Here is a 22014-nt window from a genome sequence, read left to right on the forward strand (position 1 = left end):
GGCATGTGCACATATGAACTAGATGAGAACATATGTAGAACAGAGGCTAGAACAATAAAGGCTGGAGCAAGAAACTGAGGCAAGATCTTAAACAAAGAGAACACGAAGACATACGGAACATCGACAGAAGCACTGGTCTTGGGGTCGGTGTCCTCGTCAGCCATGTCATCGAAGAGGTTGTCGACATCGGGGAAGAAGTTGTCGTTGGGGAAGTAATCGTCGGAGTCCGGGGAATCCATGATGAAGAAGTCAGTAGTCTTGCGGAGCGCTCCCCCAAAACTTTATCACCCTTCTCCCATACAGGACTCAAAGCGGTGGGGTTTCGGAGGCCTACTGTCCCGACCTGCGGTGCACGCCGCAAGCCAAGATGAGGAATATCATAGCAGTAGCTCAGTGCTCAGGAACGGTGGCGAGAGGAAGATGATATTCTGATGTGCATCTCTGGAGAGGAGCGGCCTCCCTTTTATAGGCATAGGAGAAAGAGGCGAGAGTGCAGCGACGGAAGGTGAAACGAAGAGATGGAGATGAAGCGAACAACCAGCAGCCGAAGGGCTGCACCATTTGCATTCAAACTCCACTATCGCAAAAACTTTCCAGCGTCTGTGTGACCTTTCATATACCAGTTGTGCGTGGCAAAATTTTAGACATTGGCTCAGCTCATTCCCGCAACCCACAGCAAGGCGAGGCGGGCAGTGGAGGAGGAGCGCACGTGCATGTCCCTCTTGTTCTCATGCTCATACATGTGGGGAAATAACCTCCCTTATAAGGAGATCCAACTCCTGCCAAACTAGCAATGTGGGACTAAAGTTCAGTAGTGCCCTTGCCTTGCACGAATGGGCAAGTGGGCCTCTAGGATTTATTAGGAATTTCTGACATTGCTATTGGGTTGTCCCAAAATAGACTAAATTCCAGCAAAAATGCCTATCCAAGTGGCTGACATTCTGCTTGTCTTCGCACGCCACCCTGTCCTTCTCCCGCTTGTTCCCCATCACCTGTCGGTTTCTCTTTGGCACGGTTGCTTGCATGTCCGCCCCATCATTTAGGCCAACTCCACCGCGCGACCCCAAACGGACGTTCGTTTTGTCCGGATTCTGTCCGTTTGGGTAGGGCAATGGGGTCGTGTCCGGGCAGTTTCCGGGATGCGGTGGCCGTGCGCCCAGCACGCGGACGCATCCCGGCCGCATCTTGTCCGCGTGCACATTTCTTTGCAAGTCCTTAATTTTTTTTCATCATTCATTTTTGGTACATGACAATACATCATCACATTTTGACTAGTAAAGCAAGGCCAAAGAAAACAAGAACCACAAGAATATATTTGAGAAGATACCCAACTTTCATAACTGCTCCCTTGAGTTGGTTTAGGACCTTCTCGATGCACTCATTGTTGATCTGTGGAGGAGGCTCGACATTGCACCCTCCTTTCTTCTTCAAGCCAGAAGTCGATGTTGCTTCCTCACACGTAGTATCGTGCCTAGCCTCTAATCTAGCAACAAGTGCACTTGTCTCATCTACAGCCTCTAGGCTAGATAAAAGTGCACGAACATGTACTAAATTTCGCTCTATCAATATATCGATGTACTCTTCTTCCCAATACCAAAACTTGCATTCATTCTACACAATAAAATTTAAAGTTAGCACAACTAGTCTAATCCGAGAGCACAAACCAAAGCTAAAAAGAGCACATACCCCATCGTTTAAGCACTTGATGAACACCCATCCGGGATGTTCCGGCGTTGTAGACATGCGGCGCACGACCATCCTTGGGCAGTGGTCGCACTTGATGAGGGGCAACGGCGCGCCGACGAGCTTTTGGGCAAGCACCGAGCCCGGCCGGCCGTCATTCGTGTATCTGCCGGCGGATCACCGACGATGCAGATCTAAGCGGCTAGAGGATGAGCCATTGCCTGCATGTGGCCTTGCGGCCCTGCCAGGGCCTTCTGGCGAGGTGCCCGGCCAGTCCATGGCGCAGCCCGGCCTCCCACAGCTGGGCGAGCTCAAGACCGACCGATCCGCCCCAAATCCGGCCGGCGGGTGCGCAAACCAGGTGGCCGTGGTTGGGTAGCTCGGCGGCGACGAGGGGAATGGGCTGGGCGAGCGCGCGTCGGAGCTGCACGGCTGCAATGGCAGCAGCGGCGACAAGGGGAAGAGTGGGGAAGAGTGGAGAAGAGTGGAGTGGGTGCGGCCGGAGGGAGGGAGGGGCGGATAGAAAAAGGCTCGTCCTGTGCCACCGACGGGCGGGCTAGGGGAGGACACACGCAGACGGCCGGCGTGTCCGCGTGGTGTCCGTTTCACCCCAAAAGAGGCGCAAACTTGGGCCGCGGATGGGTCGAAAGCGGACACAAAACGGACAAAAGTCTGTTTGCTCCCGCGCGCTGGGTCGCTCGGTTTGTCCGTTTTACCCCAAACGGACGGGGTCGGACAGGATGAGGTCGCGCGGTGGAGGTGGCCTTACTTCTTCTTTCACATTCAATCCAATTGATTAAGTGGAGCTAGACCCATCATTTTTCTTCATCTTCTTCGGGTCATTTTCAATATCCTTAAGGACGGTCTGCCACTTGGGTATCCCATTCAATTTCATCCAACAATGTGAAAAGTGAATATTTGGGCGAGCATGCGCATGGGTAGAGTCTGCGGACGTCCAAGGATACCTGGGCGGCGGCCGGAGTGGTACAACGGTAGTGGCGGACCATAAGGGTGTGGATGACAGGAAGGAGGAGCAGGCGCGAAGTGGGAGCATGCGCGAAGTGGGAGAAAAAGGGACCGGAGGGGTTTTTGGGTGGGTCGGGGTGTCAAAGTCCACGTGGTTGGTGTCCGGACTCCTGCAAAGCCCCCCTGCCTCGAGTTTGCCTCCAGTTTGCGGGAGAATGGACGTCTGGACCAGTCTGCGGAAGGATGGGATACCGAGTTGGATGGCAAAATACGTCTGGACAACTTGGTCCAGATGGATACGGGTGGCTTGAGGGTCAATGTTGGAGATGCCCTTAGGCGGCGAACAGTCGAAGGAAAAAGGTGGTCAGTATGGTCGTCAATGTAATTTTATTTTTTGTCAATCGCTTTATGTAATGTTGTCTTTTTTCTCAATAATTATCATATAAGTATAAGATACCATTTGGGTGTCTTTTCTCAAAACATAAATAATAAATGTTTCTCACATTTACTTTAATGTTCACACAATTAGTTCCTACGGAAATAATAAGTTCTTTTCACGTTGCTTTTAATCATCCTTTCAAATAACTTGGGCACATACGCAATCAACAACTTGGAGATGATATTGCTGAGCATTTGTGGGTGCATTATGGCTCTATGTATAGCATTTTGTTTCCTTGCGCCTTGTTCGAAGTGTGTGAATTATTTTGGATGAACCATGTGGTGTAGTGTCCTGACCATTTGGTGGTAGGGTTTGTGATTTATGTGTTGAAAAAATAGTTAGAAAATTTGAATGGTCAGGTTTGAAATTGTGAACTCGGAAGCGGCTGAATTCTATGCATATGCATTATTAACATATTGCTCTGGTTTATTACAGTGTCAAACTGCCATAATATGTAGATGTGCAAATACAAGAGAAAAGCAAGTCAAAAAGAGAGAGAAAAGGTTGGAGAAGCAGGGGGGTGAGGCGAGGGCTCATTGATGTACCGGTAGTACACTGGGCTCACCACTGGGCAATTCGGTGCCATCCTTCCCTCTGACAAGGCAGGCAGGCCTACCAGGCATCGGAGACGAGGAGGGTTAGCTAAAGAGCAATGCTAGGCGGACGACAAACGATGGACGACCAGCGCACGACGATGAAATCCAGCCAGCGAATCTCGTCCATAGCCATGCAACGTCCGCTGGATTGCTGGTCGTGCATAGATCGGCCAGAGTGTGTCGTGTGTGGAGCAATTCCGTTAGCTAAACCCCTGCAATCCCCCACCCTCCCACGCACGCACAGCACAGCTAAAGTTCTCTCTTTCCTTCTTCCCCAGCGAGCCCGCTCCCCCTCCCAAAATCAAGCCGAAATGGCCAAAGGGACAAAAAAGGAGGAGGAGGAGGAGGAAGCAAGCCCTCGGCGTTCGCTTCCAAGGGTATGTGCTCACCTTGACCCTCTCATGTACCGTACGATGCTTCTCATCAAATCTCTAATTTGGGAGGGGAGTGGGGCGGGTCTAATTTCTCCTGTTCTAATAATTTCTTCGATTCACTTTTGGTTGTTCGTGGCGGTCGGAAATCACCCCCAATGACACTCCCTTCGTCGACTAGCTGATCATAGCGGTTTCTTTCCCCCACCGTCCTAGAGATGATCCGCCTGCGCTGGTTCTTCCCGTTTTTCTTGGACAAAAAATGGGCGCACCTTTTCTTATGTTTCCTGTTTTTTTTTTTTTTTTGCTTTCACCACAATGCAGCGATTAGAAGGGCGGTCGATTAGTGAGCTACCGGGGGAATCCAGCGCAGTGCGGTCGGGTTGCGCTCAAGTTATTCCCTTCTATGTATACTGCTGCAGTTTATTGGCTCTTTACTTGAGCCTAGTCATAGAAAATCTGTGTTTTTTTTCTCTGCTTCCTGCATAACGCAGCGATCAGGGAAGCAGCTCTACTTTGTTGCCGTGGAAATCATGCACACCGTGCTCAGGCTGTTCCTAAATTGAATGCACTCTATAACCTGTCCTGTTGCTGCAATTTTATATTTTCAGAACACCATGAACAGATCATTTTTTGTTGTCTTCATCATAAAGCACGATTACAAGTTGTTGTTGACTGTTCCCTGATTATTGCACTGTATGACCGGTTCCTTCAAATTTTGGTTTTTTCAGAATACTGTATCATGGTGACTGGACGGGGAGCCTCATGAGGTTCGGGCAAGCTTCGAGGCTTCACAGACCTACTTCCGGTATTGGTTCTTCTGCAGAGCGCAGTACAGGGTGAAGACAGGCGGTAAGATGATATACACCTGCCCTCTCGATGGGACCTTTTACTACGTGGTGAGGTACCAGGGAGATTTGTTGTGTTTATCTTGGTTGCGAGGCAATACTGGCTTGTTGGCATTTGGAATGCACATGGATTCTTCCAGTCGATTTGGAAAGACAACAGGGAGTTCTACATGGACAGTAGTAAGACACTCTCTACAGGATTTGGACTTAATCACAAAGAAGTTGGAGATGGTGGTGTTGAAAACACAAAGCTGAGTGTTTGGTCTCTTAGGATGGGCATGTTGCATTATCCAGTTACGAGGGGCCCAACCGTCCAGAACCAGAGGGATTCCGCCAAGCTTGGGGTACATATATTGTATACATCATGGAAACAAAATTTCTGGAGATCCTGCATAAATGTTGCAATTCCATGGATCATTTTGATAGGCTTGGGTCCCGCGCACGAGATTTAGTGGTGCAATGGCAGTCCCGCTGTGGAGTCGTTATGCAAGGAATTGAGGAGGGTTTTGAAAACCAAAAAGTCCTAGAGAAAGCATATGAACTGATGGGGAGCATACTAATATATCATGTTGATGCTTGGGCTGAAGGAAAACTGTTTTGTCATCCTTCCTTGCCTTCCAAGCCAAGGGAGGAAATCTGGGCACCTATCGACGAGGGTGATGGGGACGGTGACATATATAATCCGGACGTTGCAGCTCCACTGCCAAGAGCACCACTTCGACCGCGGCATGTCACATACACCAAAGCAAGAGGAGGGCAGAAGCGTGGCTCAATTCAAGTCGAGGACAAAGATGGCAAACGGCCAAGAAGAGAGTGCACAGGGCTTAGAGGAGGCGGAGTTGGTGGCTTGGCTGAAGTGCCCCCTTGGTTCCTTGAATGGCGTCAAGATGTCGACAATGAGGTAAATTTTGACATTCCCCTCAGTATTTCAATTTGTGTCCTTTTGGTTTATTCTCATCTCATACTGCAATATGCTATATGCCTGCAGAAGCTACTGAATCGCCTAATTACCACTGCAAAGAAAGAGCTTGGCCTTACGTTCGTGGATGCTCCGGTTCTTCATTTGAAGCAAACCTTCGAGAAGAAGATACAAAGTCTTGAGCTGAAGAATGCAGGTAGCCAACGTAGTGATGTTGAAGACATCAGAGGTGGTGGTTTCATCACCGATGGAGTTATCACGCAGTACTTCGAAGGCCTCACTCCAATACTGCATAACCAAGTCAATCTGGTGCCACCGGCAAGCTCGCTGGCTTTCGCCCATGATCCATATGCAATGGATGTGGCACTTCTTGCTTCCTCAGAGATCAACATTCTTCCCGTCAACAACAGCACTAGTGATGAGCCGGACATGGGATCTCACTGGTCCGTCATGGTTCTGTACAGACCCATCAATGGCGCGCCTCGACTGGTGCACCATGACAGCACCGAAGGTCGCATCAACAACGAAGCCGCGGAGCGCCTCGCCCGCTCAATCCGCAGAGTGCTACCTCCCTTCCAAGAATCGGTCGTCGAGCACGCGAGCACTCCACTCCAGGATAACAACGCCGATTGCGCAGTTTTCGTGATGGCAATTGCCAATTCCATTGGACGTTGGCGACTAAGCAAGGGTCATCAAGGTCAGCAGCTGCAGCAAGATTGGGTGAATACACTTGCGAGGGATATAGACCAGAATGTCGTCGCTCAGATGAGGAATTTGCTCCCTGAATTTCTGGAAGGACAGATGACTGTGGAAGAGCTGAACTCTGTGTGCTTCTTCAGTGGAGACGGAGTTGATGGGCAGGGGAAGAATGGTCTTCCATGATGGAATTGAACAACAAAGCTACTCCTGTGTAATAAGCAACAAATGGTAAGTTCATTAATCTCCACTCATGAGTTCGCATCATGTGACCGTTGGTCCTGCAAACAAAAGAGAAACAATAGAGATGGGAGCACCAGAATTTAGAACCAATGTGAATGAACAATAAAATTAGGAACAAGCAACAAACCCAAGTGCAATGCCCTCCTATCATGTATAATAGTGCAGTCCTAATAAACAATTAACTTAGCGTACATTTCCTTCGAGTCAAACTATTAACTGATCCTTGTTTGGTTTGGGATTCTAGCTATGTGGTGGCCTGGCGGGCGTTGTGTATTACTAGTAATGGTCTTGTTTTTTTAGCGCAAGATCATCAAAGATCCCGGCTGATGTTGTTTTCGTGCATTACCTTTTCTTGCAGCAATGGAGATATTCTGACGCAGGAACTCCTGGCGAAGCTTATTGGGGAAGCTCGATGCAGGCATTTTCAGCTGCACCGGGGTCGACGACTAGTAGTGGACCTTTTTTCTTAGTCTCTCTGTCTTATGGCTGTGAAATCACAGTGACTTGCATCCATTGACAGACAATGTTTGTTTCCGTGGGAGAAGTTTGGGATGGCTTCCCTGAGCCTAGCTCGAACTCAAAGGAAGGATGAGGAGCTCTGATGGGAGCTGTGCATTTATCGTATCTTTTGGCCTTGTGCGCCTGTAGTGTAATCCATCAATCCACTGTAGTAGTAGTAGTAGAAAGGAAACTTGCTTGGCTGTATTGGTTAGAGGGGAGTTGAGATACTGTTGCTTTGAATTTGCAAAAAATGCGTTGGTGCGTTTTCTGTAAAGCAGCAGACATATTTGCTTTCTAGTTTCTACTCTACATCTACATACAGAAGCAGCAGGGCATAAGCCTATTTTGATCTGAAAAAAGCCCAAGAAGCCGTGGAGCAGGCAAATCTGAATCCCTCCCTGGTCGTCCACGGATCTAACAGATCCAATCCAATTCCAAAAACTACTGGCACTGCCCAATCTGGAGTACTAGTTTGATACTCCCTCCGTCTGTGAATAAGTGTACTTCTACGTTTTATCGTGAGTCAAAGTTTTAAAATTTTGACCAACTTTATAGAAAAGAATAGTAGCATATACGACATCAAATTGGTATATTATGAAACTACATTTCAAAATTAACCTATTGATAGTAATTTTGTGCCATAAATGCTACTATTTTTCCCTATAAAGTTGGTCAAAATATTAGAACTTTGACTTAGGACAAAACTTAGATGTACACTTATTCGCGGACGGGGGAGTAGTTTCTAGTCTAGCTATATTCCGACCTGAGTGCAAGGAAAGAAGAAAGTAGCGGCACCCACCGATCTCTGTAGCGGAATGGAATCGGCCGGAGCGTGCCGAGGCAGAAAGCTGATGATGGAGATCCCCATAGCGATCCAAGGTTGCGTCTATCGCCTTGCCTAGCCGAGAGGTGTCTGCACCTGCAGGGAGGCAGGGGGATTTGGGGTTTCTTTCTTGTGGACAACACCACCTCGGCCTCGTCTCCTCTCGACCACCTCACCGAAGCGAGGAAACAAGTCTCTTGACGGTACACTACTCTACGGATCAGCCGCGTGACACGGTCGCGAATCAACCTGTGGTTGAGTTGGTTAGGTGAACAGTGGTATCCCCAACCTATTAGGGTTCAAATCCTGATGCTCGCATTATTTTTGGATTTATTTCAGGATTTCCGGCGATGCGCTTTCATGAGCGCTTGTGTCTGTACTCATGCTCAAAAAAAAAACTGCGTGGCACGGTCAACATTTTGAGGCTCGCCACGTGGACATGGGAGAATGTCATATCAAAACCGATGAAAAACCATGCGGAAAGATGTTTTAAAGTTCTGAAAAAAAAATTTAAAAAAAGGAAAACAAGATGTTAATGAGGTGATGTGTATTGTCATACAAAATTCCTAGTTCAAACACATTACAAAATTCCTCTTGTGTGAGCAAAACCGTGCCTCTCACGAGAAAACAAAACGCATTTTTTCACACAATTTTTTGTCGAAAAGCTAAGAAAGAGTGGTGAAAAACCAAAAAGTCAAAAAAAAAATCTAAAAAGCCGAAAACGCGTGTGAAAAAAATAAAAATTATATCTAGAGGGAGCCTAGAGCGCGACACATGGCGGCGGGTGACCTGTTTACAAATGTCCCGCCGAGGGAAAAATCACTAATTGAGAAGTACTCCTTCCAAATATCACTCCCACCTCCCAGGTTGTAATAAGTGGCACGATGCCCACTGGTCACAACCTGCTAGTTTTCGGTTTTTTCGTCGATATGTTTATTCAAAATATTTTATCTTCTAAACCGTGCGTCTAAATCTCGAACCGTTTTCATTATTAGATTTCTTACGTTCATATTTTCAAAACTAACTCCCATGTTGACATGTTTTAACGACTTTTTTCACGAATAAAATAAAAAAAGCCGGATTGAAAGCACATTTTTTACCTTTCAGAAGCCGTTTTCGAGAGGCACGATGCCTCTCGCGGAAGCAAATCTGTACCTCTAACAGAAGCAAAATTGTGCCTCTCACGAATGAAAAAAAAAAGAGAAAATATGTTTTTTTCGTTTTCGAGAGGCTCGGTCGTGCCTCCTGGGGAGCAAAACCGTGCATCTCACGGAAGAAAAAAACTGCATTTTTTTTTGTTTCCGAGAGACACGTCCATGCCCTTTCATGGAGACAAAAATCGTACCTCTTACAAAAACAAAACTATATCTCTCACAGAAAAGAAAAAAAACATATTTTTTTTCGTTTATGAGAGGCATGCCGTGCCTCTCACCGGAAAATAAAATGCGTTTTTTCGTGCAATTTTGTTTGAATTGTTTTTTTCGAAAAGCTAAGAAAGACCGGTGAAGACTGAAAAGTAGTTTTTTTTCTTCAAAAAACGTCTTAAAAACCAAAAACGCGTGCAAAAAAAATATAAAATCAAAATCTGGAGGAAGCGCCAAGAGCGTGACACATGGTGATGGGTGGCGCGCTCTCACCACCCCCCCCCCCCTCCCCGCATGTGATTGTTGGGGAGGCTCCTGAAGGAGCGCTCCTCAACTAGTTGCTCTCCACTGAGGGTCGTATCATGGCAGACATGTTTAAGGGCGGGCCGAGCCGTGCCGGCCCAGATGGCCAGCCTGGGAGATGCTGCTAAAAGGAAAAAAAGAGTCATGTATTAGTTTGTGAAACAACATTGTTCCTTGTGAAGCATCGCAAAAAGAAAAAGGGAAATCCTCGAGTCGAACTCGAACAGTTTAGGGCATTGGACTCCCACGCCCCAGAAGCCGCTCGAATAAATCCCCTCCAAGAATCCCAAGGTCAGAGCCACTGATCCATCGCGAAAACCCTCAATCATCTCAATTCGGGCCGCGGAACCCTAGGTTTCCGCCAGAGATCCATCCATCAGGCGACGAGTACCCAATCCACCCCCCTTTGGAGGGGAGGTGCTGCTAGATCCTCTGCTCTTGATCCACAAAAACGAGCAGACAAAGAATACCAGATGTAACAAAGATTACACTCAGGTCAGTATACCAAGTACCAACGACTATAAGCAGAGCGAGCTAAAGGCGTGTCGCCGTCATCGCCCCCTCCCCCCTCACCGGAGCCAGTCAAACCTTGTTGTAGTAGATAGTCGGGAAGTCGTCATGCTAAGGCCCCACGGGATTAGCACTCCAGAACAACAACCATCACCGATGAAGAGAATCAAAGATCAAAATGATCCAATCTATCGACGCATGAACACATAAAGGATCTAAGCGGATTCGACGAAGACAAACACCAATCGAATCTCATGAAATCTGTCGGAGACACACTTTCACACGCCCTTCGATGACGCTAGACGCACCATCGGGACATGGGTTAGGTGGGGAGAACTTTGTTCCATCTTTGGAGATCCGTTGTTGCATCACCATTCTAAGCAGGACACAAACCTAATAGAAATATATAAAAAATCTGAAAACAAAGCCCTCCTCCCGGCAAAGGTCGGGATCCATCGCACCTCCATGGCCCTAAGGCCACTAGAGGCGGGGCAGACCGGCGACGGTCCCGATAGGAGGCAAAGGAAACCCTAATCGTCTAGGGTGCTCATGAGCGAAGGGGTACATGCTACTTTTGCTTGGAACCCTCTCTAGTTTCATCTAACCAAGCTTTTGTTGGTTTCCTCGTTTTTTAGGTGACGTTTTCATGCGGGGCAGGAGACTCGGAAGGACACGGAGAGGCTGAGGGGCTCGATGAAGAGTGAGGGAATGCGCTCCGAGCGAAACGGGAACGCTACACGTTTTTTAGATAGGCCCAAAACTGCCCAAAAGGCCAAATAGCACACATGCTGGTACACGTGTGTCATGCCGGGCGTGTTGGCACAGCCCCAACCCTATTTGGCACCTTATGCGCCGGTTAAAGGCGTTTTTGCCAACCGGCGCACACCCCCTCCCTTCGAGCATAGGATGAGTGCATCGGGTTCGAACTTGCGATCTCTACGTTCAGAGAGAAGCGACCTAACTATTAGGACATCGCAACACTTGTGTGTAGATTCTTCTTTCTTTTTTCTATTTATTCTTCCCCCAGTTCGTGGAAGCCCCCTGTTTTGGGAAGCTTCTAGTTGTTGTTTTTCTTTTTCGTTGTGGTATCTTCCCAGACCGTTTTATATGATTTTTTCCTTTTTTTTGTTTCTTTTCTTTAGTTTTTTTTTCTTTTTTTTAAATGCATGAACTTTTTCAAATTCGATCAACTTTTTCAGAAATCAATGAAGTTTTTTCAAATTTGATGATTTTTTAAAATAAATGAACTCTTTTCAATTTTAATGATTTTTTCAAATTCGATAAAGGTTTTTTCAAAACCAATGAAGTTTTTTTCAATTTGATGTTTTTTTTCGAAATCAATGATTTTTTCAAATTCAATGAAGTTTTTTTCCAAATTGATGAACATTTTTTAAGTTTGTGATTTTTTTTCCAAAATCTGTGAGGTTTATTGAATTGATTTTTTAAAAGTTAGCGGTCGACCGGTCAACTGGTCAACCGTGACTTCCAAACCCAAAAAACCAGCGCTGGATCGGGTCGATCTGGTTTTCCAGCGGGTCGTGCCGTGCCGGCCCAGATGGCCTGTACCAGTTGTGAAACAACATTGTTCCTTCTGAAGGGTCGAAAAAAAGAAAAAGAAATACGTATCCCCGAATCGAACTCGAACAGTCTAGGGCATTGGACTCCCACGCCCCAGAAGCCGCTCGAACGAATCCCCTCCAAGAATCCCAAGGTCAGAGCCACTGATCTACTATCTCCAAACCCCTCAATCTTCTCAATTCGGGCCTCTGAACCCTAGATTTCCGCCAGAGATCCGTTCATCAGGCCAGCCACTGATCCCCTCTTCGATCAGCGAGCACCAAATCCGCCTCTTTTTGGAGGGGAGGCGCTGCTAGATCCTCTGCTCCCGATCCACAAATTCCAGCGGAGCATTCCTGATCTTCGTCAACCTCGGGCCACAGTCTCGGTGAAGAAGCTAGGTCCGGCAGGCACCATGGGGAAGCCTCTGATCTACGAGATACTGGAGAAGCCGGCGAGCAGCGGCGTGATAGCCCTCTGCTCCCTCATCTGGTTCCTCATCCAGAAGAGGGGCATCGGGTACGCGGACGTGGGGCTGAGCTACGAGGCGGCCGTGGAGGGCGGGCAGCACTGGCGGCTCATCACCGCCGCCTTCTCGCACGTCAGCGTGGTGCACCTGGTGTTCAACATGAGCGCGCTGTGGAGCCTCGGCGCCGTGGAGCAGGCCGCCGGGCTGGGCGTCCAGTACTACCTCCACTACACCCTCGTGCTGGTGGTGCTGTCCGGGCTGCTCGTGCTGGGGATCTACCACGTGATGATCCGGAGGTTCAAGGTGGACTACTTCCGGAGGGTGACCGCCGTGGGCTACTCGTGCGTCGTCTTCGGGTGGATGACCATCCTGGCCGCCAAGCAGCCGTCGTCCAAGCTCAACCTCTTCGGGGTCCTCTCGCTGCCCATCAGCTTCGCGCCCTTCGAGTCGCTCATATTCACATCCATCATGGTTCCCCAGGCCAGCTTCATCGGCCACCTGTCGGGGATCATCGTTGGCTACTCCATTGCCTGGGGTTTGATTCATGGGATGAATAACTACTGGGCGATCACAATGCTCGGGTGGATCGTGCTGGTCTTCGTCTTGAGCTTGAAGCGCACGGGGTCTTTGGAGATGAGGTTTATCGAGATTGAGCCAGTTACGGATCCCTCGCTGCTGTCTGTTGGTTTGGTCGCCTCCAGAAATGGCAGGGCTCTGCAAATGGATATGCTGCCCGGAAGAGGAGTTGCGGATTTTGTATGACCTTCAGTCAGTGTGGAAGAGCTGCTCACTGAAATGTTTGATAGGTCTTGTTTCAGGTTGTAAAATTGTATCATGTTGACACAACCCTATACTTTCAGTTTTGAGAATCTGGTGTTATGGGTTTCTTTCGTCATCTCAGATGTGAAAGTTCTTTTATCTCAACTTCCAGGTGCATGTTCATTTCGAACAGAAAGGAAGGAATCCTTTTTGTGAAGTAGCATGTAAAGGAATTGAAATCATGTAGGAAAAGAACAACTGAATTTGTGCTGTACATATCAGATTATTTCTATCCTAATGTGTAAATTCAAGTTATAACCCAAGATATTGTTTTTCATACGGATGATATATGTAGCTTGGATGAAGAATTGGTATGTTCATTCTATTTGTTTCAAAGTTCGGATAGTGAATCGGGGCCAGTACAAGTATATGACAGTATTATTCTGCCAGCCATTGCCATTTTGTGTTTTGAAGTGCGGATAGGTTTTGTTTAAGTATGTAAAATTGTATCATGTTGACACAATGCTGTACTTTCAGTTTTGGAAATGTGGTGGTATGCGCTTCTTTGGTCATCTCAGATGTGAAGGGAGTTCTTTTACCTTGACTTTCAGGTGCATGTTCATTTTGAACAAAAGGGAGTCTTTTTATGAAGGATAGCATGTGAAGGAATGAGAAGCATGTACTCCCTCCGTTCCAAAATAGATGACCCAACTTTGTACTAAAGTTAGTACAAAGTTGAGTCATCTATTTTGGAACGGAGGGAGTAGAAAAGAACAACTGAATTTGTGCTGTGCATATCAGATTGTTTCTATCCTAATGTGTAGACTCAAGCTATAAACCAAGATATTGCTTTTCATATGTGGATGATATAGCTTGGATGAAGAACTGATATGCTCCTTCTATTTGTCTTGAAGCACACATAGTGAATTGTTGCCAACACAGGCATACATCAGACTTGTTCTGCCAGACAATGCAGAGTCACCTTGCCCCTTTTGCATCAATGTGTTTAGACGATTCTGATGCTATTCTGGTATACCAATCAATTAATCAAGGAAGTTCCAAGTATAGATATGTATGAACTTATGCATGAAAGAAACGCTAATATATGCTTCTACTGGATGCATGCTTTATTTTTCATTACCTGAGAGGCTGAATCCTAGGAGGTGTTTGTGTATGCTGATTACAGGAGCAACATAAAAATTTGTATACAAATCGAGTGAGAACTCCTCGGCAACAACAGTTATTTGTGTTATGCAATAAATATGGAACCTCTTTATTATATCAGCAAAGGTAATCTGAGTTTACAAAAGGAAGTACATCCCAGACCATGTACACTACACGCACAACATCACATTGCAGGGCCAAGGCCAAGTTTTTTACTTTTGAGGATAAGTGGAATTGTCTGTCCTGCTGTCACATAGGAATGATCTTCGTGGTCAATTCAATCAGTTTCCCTCACACGAGACAAGAAACACTTCAATTATTCTCCTTGGAAGAATTGATGATTTGGGAGGCTTCAAAGCTCATCCTGAACAAGAAACCAGAATGTTATAAGCCACATGCTATCTAATTCACGAGTTGGAATTATTAAATGAACGAATGAGATGCTTCACAACTTACATGGTAGTCATCCCAGTGATCTCTGTTGCGCTGAAACACAAGACAAAAAGGATGTCAGTAATCATGCATTCATTTATATATGATGTCTTACACAGTCACAGTTTCACCATATGATACATTTGTATATGACACTACAGCACAAGGCAACACACCCCGGCCTTCAAGAATACCATTATTAGAACATATCCAGTTATACTACTTGTTTACCATATTAGCAATGTCTCAAGCACTTGGGATTTGCAATGATATATTCCATCAGTCAATAGGTGTGTTAAGAGGGAATCAGTGAATAAGACTTCAAAGAGTTCTAGGGTGGTAGTCAGAAGTTGATACTTCAAAGAGTTCTAGGGTGGCTTCAGGAAGAAAGCGAACGGCATGTGAGCTTACTCTTTTGTATCTGTCCTTGTAATGGTCCCTGCCACGGTGTCGATCACCCCTCTCTCTCCTCCGTCGCTCTCCTTCCTCCCTTGCTTGTTGAGCTTCCTGTACACAAGCAGTTATGTTTAGCTTCTTTCCCAATGACAGTTATTCTTTTGCTGTTCTGCCTCAAGGGCATAAAAAAAATGACCAGTAACAATTGCTAATTGAAGATTTTAACCTTGTCTTCTCTAGCTTTCCTCTCCTTTTCAGCTTCTTCAAAAGCCTCCTTTTCAGCCTATAACATACAGAAAAGTAAGACACTGCTTACAGGATATCAGCAACATAGGTTAATTCAGTAAACATATGAGGTTACCTCCTTATTTGCACCCCATGTTTCATCGGCAACCTGTTTTGCATACTCCGGGTCATCGCAAATGAGAATGTTGTCAAAAACCGAACCGGCTTTTACCTGCACATGAGTAAGGTTTAAGTCAATATCAAATGTGTTTCATTCAGAACAACCAATAGTTATGATGGAACATGTATCTCCAGAAAACCACTATATTGTAATATATGGTACCTGCCAAACTTCAATTCCAATGTACTTCAAAGGTTTCAGTACATATAAATCTGGATCATCCTCAAACTCTGCAGAAGTGCGACAGTTCATGGTTTAAGATTCTTTCAAACTTTGACAAGAGGTTCACTTCAAAATCAAGTGTCGGGTCCAATATCACTTCTCCTATTTGCTTACCTGGGTTATCAATCCATGGGATCTTCCATTTACCCTTGTAGTTAGGGTTCTTAATTTTCTGTGGGCAGAAAATGTTAGAACATGAAGTCTACCAAAGAAATAAAGTAGGATGAACGACTGATGAACAAACAACAAGACAAACCTTGCGCTTCCATTGTCCTTTGTATGCTGGATTCGGTATCCTTCTAGGTTTCCATATGCCATCATCATCATCGTCCCATGTGTCGGGCTGATTAATAACACAACATGCATATATTTGTCATCATGCGGTGTTCTTAGTTGTACCGAGCTTCATTGTAAGAATGTTTCTTTAGATGTGCTAGGACATCCACAGTTTATGTGATGGTAACTATAGCATGCTTCAAATGCAAAACATCTTCAGCAAGACCAAATATGTAGAGCCAGATAAGTGGTTAAATGGGTCAAGTTCACGCTAATAAATTAGAACTGAATGATGCATTACCAAATAAGTCAAAACCATTTATAATATGGAATATGAAGTGCAACGACTTAATGTTTGATGTCTTGAGTTTCATTAAGATAGGAAGTTTCATACCTTTTTATCCTTTGGGTCAGGAATCTCTCTTGGAATAGAATCATATCCCTGGCCAAGGTAGATGAGCCGTTACAAAACTACAGAATTTGCTACACTGTAAAATAATCAAATTCACATAATAATGTATGGGCACACAAACCTCGGGTTTAACCGCATCTGGATCCTCAATGTACTCTCTGTCATCCCAATCCTTAGGCTGCAAAAATGCATATATGTTAGATGATTCTCTCATTGTAACGTTTCTAGTTGTATTACAGTTCCATTTTTCAAAAAAGCAAGCTACCTTTTTTGCACCAACATCCTTAATTTTTCGAGGAGGCAAGATGTCCCAATCAGTGTACATGCTCCCAGATTCTCTTTCACGGTTATCAACAAGTAAACTATAAGATGCGTCGGGCCTAAGAATGAATGTGTAAACATGCGTCAGCCTGTCAGTTTCACATTGTAGATCTTTCTTGATAGGGTAGTTCTGCCCCTGGTAAGAGAGTATAAGATGCAGCTTCTTTGTTTGAGTCCCACATATATCTGGCCCAAACATCAAGCTGCATAAGAGAAAATGAGAAGGTTATCAGCACAACTCAGCAGTAGACTAGTAAACCTGAACAGATAAGCAGTTTATATTTATTCATTTCGCCTTAATCATGAATGGACATTTGCAAGCTATAGCATCTAGGTGGACTTATATACAATACAGTACAATATAACAAATTATGTGAGATAGACTTTTGCTCATCAACTATACAGACATCCCAATCACATGGTCAAAAGAGTGACAGGGTCTGCTTAGGAGCTTACGAACAGCAATGGTGGATCTTTGTAAGAACATGGAATTCAACGGGGCAGAAGTAGGCAATAACATACCTGTAAGGAGTGTCTCCGCTATATTTCTTCTGGTTGACGTAGCCAGACATTAGCTTAATATAGCCGCCACCACATTCAATTTCCTGCTCAAACTTTATGGAGTACTGGACTACCAATGTCCGGCCCTTGTTACTGAACTCTGGGATCTTGGCTGAGATGGCAAAATGCCTAGCATCTATTGTTGTTTGAATGCCTAGAGCACACAAATAGAACACAAGGATCAGACAGTATCCAGAACTAAGCTAGCGCAAGCAGGAGTTTACTTGACCTGCGACCGAACCATCATCATCATCAATTAAACAAGAACAGAGTATGAGGGATGAGAAAGCAAACCTTTGTCATCAGGATCTCCAGAATATTTTCCTGCCGTGTGCTTGAACATGCCGGCTTTCCCTTCGCTCTTCTTCCAATCGGATTTGACCCACCGAGTCTCCCAACCATCTGAAACATACAACCATATGAGACACTAGAAAATAGCACTAACTTAATCGAACTCATGTATTGGACAAGGCATCGCAGCTAAGTCAAGCAAACCAGGCCATGTCAGCAATTCACTGGCCACTCCATCACACTGATGCTCCCCATGAACACAGACATCAGTTCAACTTAAACATCGCTAGTTCCCAATCCCACTTCCTACCCACTGTCATCACTGAAGGAACTAATCATTTCAGCAGGAAACCTCACCACATCACTCACCTCCAACCACTTAATTCCTTGCTCGGTCCTTCAAAGGAAGTCAACATCCTTTGTGAACCGGAAAACCATGAACAGGGGAAGCAGGAATTCCCGAGGGCATGAACAAAATACTGGTCAATCCAGGGGGCGATGCAGAAATTTTTCAGGCGCCCATCAATCACTCGCCCAAAATGGAATTTGGGAGCAGCGAATCCAGTTCGATTCACGAGGACCAGCACGGAAATAGCAGCAGGTACAATACGGAGCACGCAGGCACCTCCCAAACTGGTAAGTAAGCAACAAGTCTACTGAGCTGGGAACCGGGAGCACTACTACCTTCGAATCGCTCCTCGAAGATGACCTCCCCGGAGGCGAGCAGGAGCAGCGACGAGAGGGCGAGGAGTCGGTGCAGGAGCTTGAGGTGGCGGTCGCCCCGCCGGCGGCTGCTACCCATCGTCGGTGGCTCGCCGGAGACGAGGAAGTGGTGGTGGGCTGGTGGCTGCCAGCCAGGCTGCTGCTTCTGCTGGGCTTTCCATTGCCAAGGGAATATTTGTAGCGCGCGGGGCGCCGCAACAGCCCGCGGATGTGGCGCTTATTCACGGTAATGCCCTCCGGCCCGACCAACCAGCTGACCAGGGCGTCGTGATCCAGCGAGGGGAGCGGGGTGGCATTTTCGTGAATTCGCGACGACCCGGGGCCGTTTGCGGGGGCGAGTGGGGGTGTGGACCGGAGGAGCGCGGCCTTCTCCGTCCCGAGTCCTCGTCGTCGTAGCCACCGGACGCCGGCGACGACCCGTCAAAGTCCACGGTGGTGGACCCGCGACCGCGAGGGTGGGACGTCCCCACCTGGGCGCCGGCCCCACTTTTAAATGCGGCAGCAAATGAAGCTCGCTTAAGCCCCGGTGCTGGCCAATGAGACGCCGCCACGTCGTCGCACTGACGTGTTTCGCGCTTTTGTCGACGTGCTGCTGCTCCGCCGGACCGGAGAGGCTCGTCGTGCGCCGTGCTGGCGCCGTCTCCGGTCGTCGCGACTGGTGGTACGCGTGGGGTCGTGGAATTCCACCGCCGTGTCTTTGGCGCGCACCGCTCCGTCGAGAGGCCGACCGACCGGCAGGCGAGTCCGAGCCGATAGGCCCGGAAAGGGTCGCGCCGCGGTGCTCGAGCAACCAGCGCGGCAGCTCAGTTAGTCATCTATGCGTGTGCAATTTGCTACTGACGGCGGCTACGTAAGTCATACAGTCTTTTTTTTGCGAGGGATGCTACTACTTGTCATACAGGTTGGGTATGTATAAGCCAGCTGTATACTAGGACGGGTTTCAAACAGTTTATTATAACTAACAGCTTATTTTCAAATGATGAATGAATACTATAATATCTGCAGTAGCTCACGGTCTCAAGTCGATTGTAAATTCCATTACATAATTCTGATAAAAAAAACTGTTTTTTCTGTTTCTTTGTTACATTTTCACGTTACAAAATGTGAGTTTACACCATCTGACAAATAAATACAACTGTGATTCTTACGTATTTCAAACAGGTAGACACTGGAAAGCGTCCACAAGATTCATACAAATCGGGGCATCTTAGCAACATCTGATAAACAGCACAGTTGCTTATTGGCAGAACAGAGTATATAACAAAACATGGACAGAAATGAAAGCGGTAAATGGATGGTGCCATCTACAACATAAATCGACATAAGGATCGCTCATGTAGTTTAAATAGTGTTAACGTATTTAAAAATATTTATGCAATTTCATAAAGTGTTTACATATTTTCAAAAAATGTTCGTGTAATTTTAAAAATGATAAAATATTTTAAAAGAAGCTTCATGTAATTTTATAAGTGTCACGCATTTAAAAATATATGCAATTTAAAAAGTGTTCACATTTATTATTTAAATGTTTGTATAATTTAAAATTACTTGTATTATTTACATAAATGTTAACATCTATTTCTAAAAAATATTTATATATTTTTATTGAAAAAAGCAAAAAAGCAGAATATAAGAAAAAAATCCAATAAAAACTGCAATAAAACCTAGAGAAGAAAAATAAAAGTACGAACCGGAGAAGAACCGGAACAGGGAAAGGAATCTGGAGAAACACGAATGGGTTGGCCCATGTAATTTGTGGGAGTGAGCAAGTGATCTACAAAAAAATGCCATCCATTGCTGATAATTCAACCCAGAGCTCGGGCTCAGATGAGCCCGGTGAGCAGTAACACAATTTAAAAAGGAAAAAAGTTAATATTTTGTGGTGCAAGATGTCGAGGAGCTCCTGGCAAAAAAGACAAAATCAGGCGTGAAATGTGCGATTTTCAAAAGATTCCCAGACATCCGAAATTTGTCTTTTTTGCCACGAGCACTTCGAATGTCGAAACTTCACAACATTTTTACACGAAGTTCATGCACAGAAGCATCTTGCACCATAAAAAAATTGAAACTTTTTGAACTTTTTTCCTTTCAAATCACGGTACTATTCATGCCTCGGCTCATCTGAGCCCGGGCACCAAATCGCCGCTCTCCATCTATCGCAAAATATTTTCTCATATATTAAATATTGATTTTGCGGCCATAAGTGGCTCATAAATTCAAACCAATACTTTTTCCCTCTTCCATAAATCACGAAAATTTATGGAGATGATATATGTCTCCACATTTGCATCTATTCCAAAGGTTGGTTCCATTTGAATTATGAAAAATACTATTTCCCTATTTTAAAAGTGACTTTTTGCGAAAGTGTTGTTCTAATCCCGAGCTCATATGAGCTTGGGTGAACAGTAAAATAAAAAAAATGACTTTTTTGTTCCAAACATTTATAAATTTTTCATTACTTGCAAAGCTTCATCGTGAAATCATATTCGTGGAAGACGTGACCAAAAAAACAAAATCGATGCTCCATGGTGCTTCTGAAAATAATATCCTGGAGCAATAATTTTGTTTTTTGCCACATTTTCCACGAATGTCATTTGGTGATGAAACATTACAAGCAATCAAAACATTTGTTAATGTTTGTCACACAAAAAATTCAAAAAAAATTGATTTTTTTGCCCTTTTTTATTTTATTGTTCACCCGAGCTCACATGAGCTTGGGATCAGAACAATCGCGTCCACTTTTATGTCACATTACAAGGCGACTATTATTTCATTAATTTGAGATGTCCCAAATAATTCATGGACCTTCTCCTAACCATATGTTGCCAATATATGCGAAGACTTTAGGTTTTTTTTTCTGCGGGTAATAAGGGAGTTTTATTCAATGTCAACAGGGTTACAATCGACCAATACAAGATCAGAGATAAAAGTTGGACCACGCCACAACCAACAAGCGATGCTACGGCCCATGCGAGCATAATTAGCCGAACAATGTGCTACCTTGTTCTAACCTCTCGAAAGCTTCAAATGTTTACACTCCCTAACCAGTTAAGAAAGTTTTAATCTCCTTGACTAAATTACCAAACTCTGAGTTGAGAAGTGAAGTGTCTGATAGAGAAGACAACACTACCTTAGAATCTAACCGCACCAAAATCAGAAGACTTGACCATTGGAGAGAAAGGTTCATCCCTAGCATAATTGCTTGAATTTCTGCTTCTAGGGCATTGTTGCAATAGAAGAGCACTTTGACAAGCAACAAAGATCACTCCTCCTGCGTATCTCTTAAGATCATGCCTACCCCAGCCGAGCCATCCTTATTACTGAAAGAACCGTCGACCGTGAGTGCCAGCCAGTCCGCCGGTAGGGGAGGAAAAGAGGGGACGGCTTTGGAAGCTTTGCACCCTGAGTCCATCCTATGTCCATCACCGGAGGTTTTACTTTCATAAGACCCTCGACAGAAAGTAACTTAGCGTTAGTAACCGAGCTGAGGTAGCCGCAAAGAAAATTTCGAGGCACCCAAACTGGCAGGACTTCTTTCCCATGCATCAAATCATTCCGCAAATTGCAAAGACTTGAGATTGCGCAGTTCAATCAATGAGCAGAGCATCCATTTCCTTTTTCTGTCCAAAATGGCATCTCATGAACCAAGTATATTTTCCACTATTCCATTACATCCGAGTTTTGGACACGTCATTCAATAGCTCAAAATGTCAACCTAGGAATGAAGCATGGCTCCAGGGGAATTGATATTGGCCATTTGCCA

The 22014-nt window shown here is 45.5% G+C and overlaps 3 protein-coding genes across 3 annotated transcripts; 2 read left to right on the forward strand and 1 right to left on the reverse strand.

Moving 5' to 3' along the window:
* The first annotated feature begins 3926 nt into the window (after nt 1–3926).
* LOC123062877 (uncharacterized) lies at nt 3927–7469 on the forward strand. Its single transcript, XM_044486560.1, has 4 exons — nt 3927–4061; nt 4787–5804; nt 5892–6749; nt 7120–7469. Exons 2-3 carry the CDS (start codon nt 5268–5270, stop codon nt 6702–6704), a joined length of 1350 nt encoding a protein of 449 aa, XP_044342495.1. The 5' UTR covers nt 3927–4061; nt 4787–5267; the 3' UTR covers nt 6705–6749; nt 7120–7469.
* A 4405-nt stretch (nt 7470–11874) lies between these two features.
* Nucleotides 11875–13412, forward strand: LOC123062878 (RHOMBOID-like protein 13). The gene is made up of 2 exons (XM_044486562.1): nt 11875–11973; nt 12051–13412. The coding sequence occupies exon 2, from the start codon at nt 12235–12237 to the stop codon at nt 13048–13050; it is 816 nt and encodes a 271-aa protein (XP_044342497.1). The 5' UTR covers nt 11875–11973; nt 12051–12234; the 3' UTR covers nt 13051–13412.
* Nucleotides 13413–14290: 878 nt separating this feature from the next.
* LOC100682428 (calreticulin-3) lies at nt 14291–18424 on the reverse strand. The gene is made up of 14 exons (XM_044486561.1): nt 18213–18424; nt 17532–17639; nt 17199–17391; nt 16621–16879; nt 16477–16533; nt 16338–16385; nt 15924–16010; nt 15782–15839; nt 15608–15675; nt 15401–15496; nt 15266–15322; nt 15055–15150; nt 14668–14697; nt 14291–14575 (listed from the first exon to the last, which is right to left on the reverse strand). Exons 1-14 carry the CDS (start codon nt 18328–18330, stop codon nt 14564–14566), a joined length of 1287 nt encoding a protein of 428 aa, XP_044342496.1. The 5' UTR covers nt 18331–18424; the 3' UTR covers nt 14291–14563.
* Between the last annotated feature and the right edge of the window lie 3590 nt (nt 18425–22014).

Source organism: Triticum aestivum, chromosome 3A (assembly GCF_018294505.1).
Source record: "Triticum aestivum cultivar Chinese Spring chromosome 3A, IWGSC CS RefSeq v2.1, whole genome shotgun sequence".
Classification (NCBI taxonomy): Eukaryota; Viridiplantae; Streptophyta; class Magnoliopsida; order Poales; family Poaceae; genus Triticum; species Triticum aestivum.

Coding starts and splice junctions, on each gene's coding strand:
- LOC123062878 (XM_044486562.1), top strand. CDS start 12,235: ATGGGGAAGCCTCTGATCTACGAGATACTGGAGAAGCCGGCGAGCAGC.
- LOC123062877 (XM_044486560.1), top strand. CDS start 5,268: ATGGAAACAAAATTTCTGGAGATCCTGCATAAATGTTGCAATTCCATG. Junction 5,805..5,891: donor GTCAAGATGTCGACAATGAG/GTAAATTTTGAC, acceptor ATATGCCTGCAG/AAGCTACTGAATCGCCTAAT.
- LOC100682428 (XM_044486561.1), bottom strand. CDS start 18,330: ATGGGTAGCAGCCGCCGGCGGGGCGACCGCCACCTCAAGCTCCTGCAC. Junction 16,534..16,620: donor AGGATGTTGGTGCAAAAAAG/GTAGCTTGCTTT, acceptor GCATTTTTGCAG/CCTAAGGATTGGGATGACAG. Junction 15,497..15,607: donor TTGGAATTGAAGTTTGGCAG/GTACCATATATT, acceptor ACTCATGTGCAG/GTAAAAGCCGGTTCGGTTTT.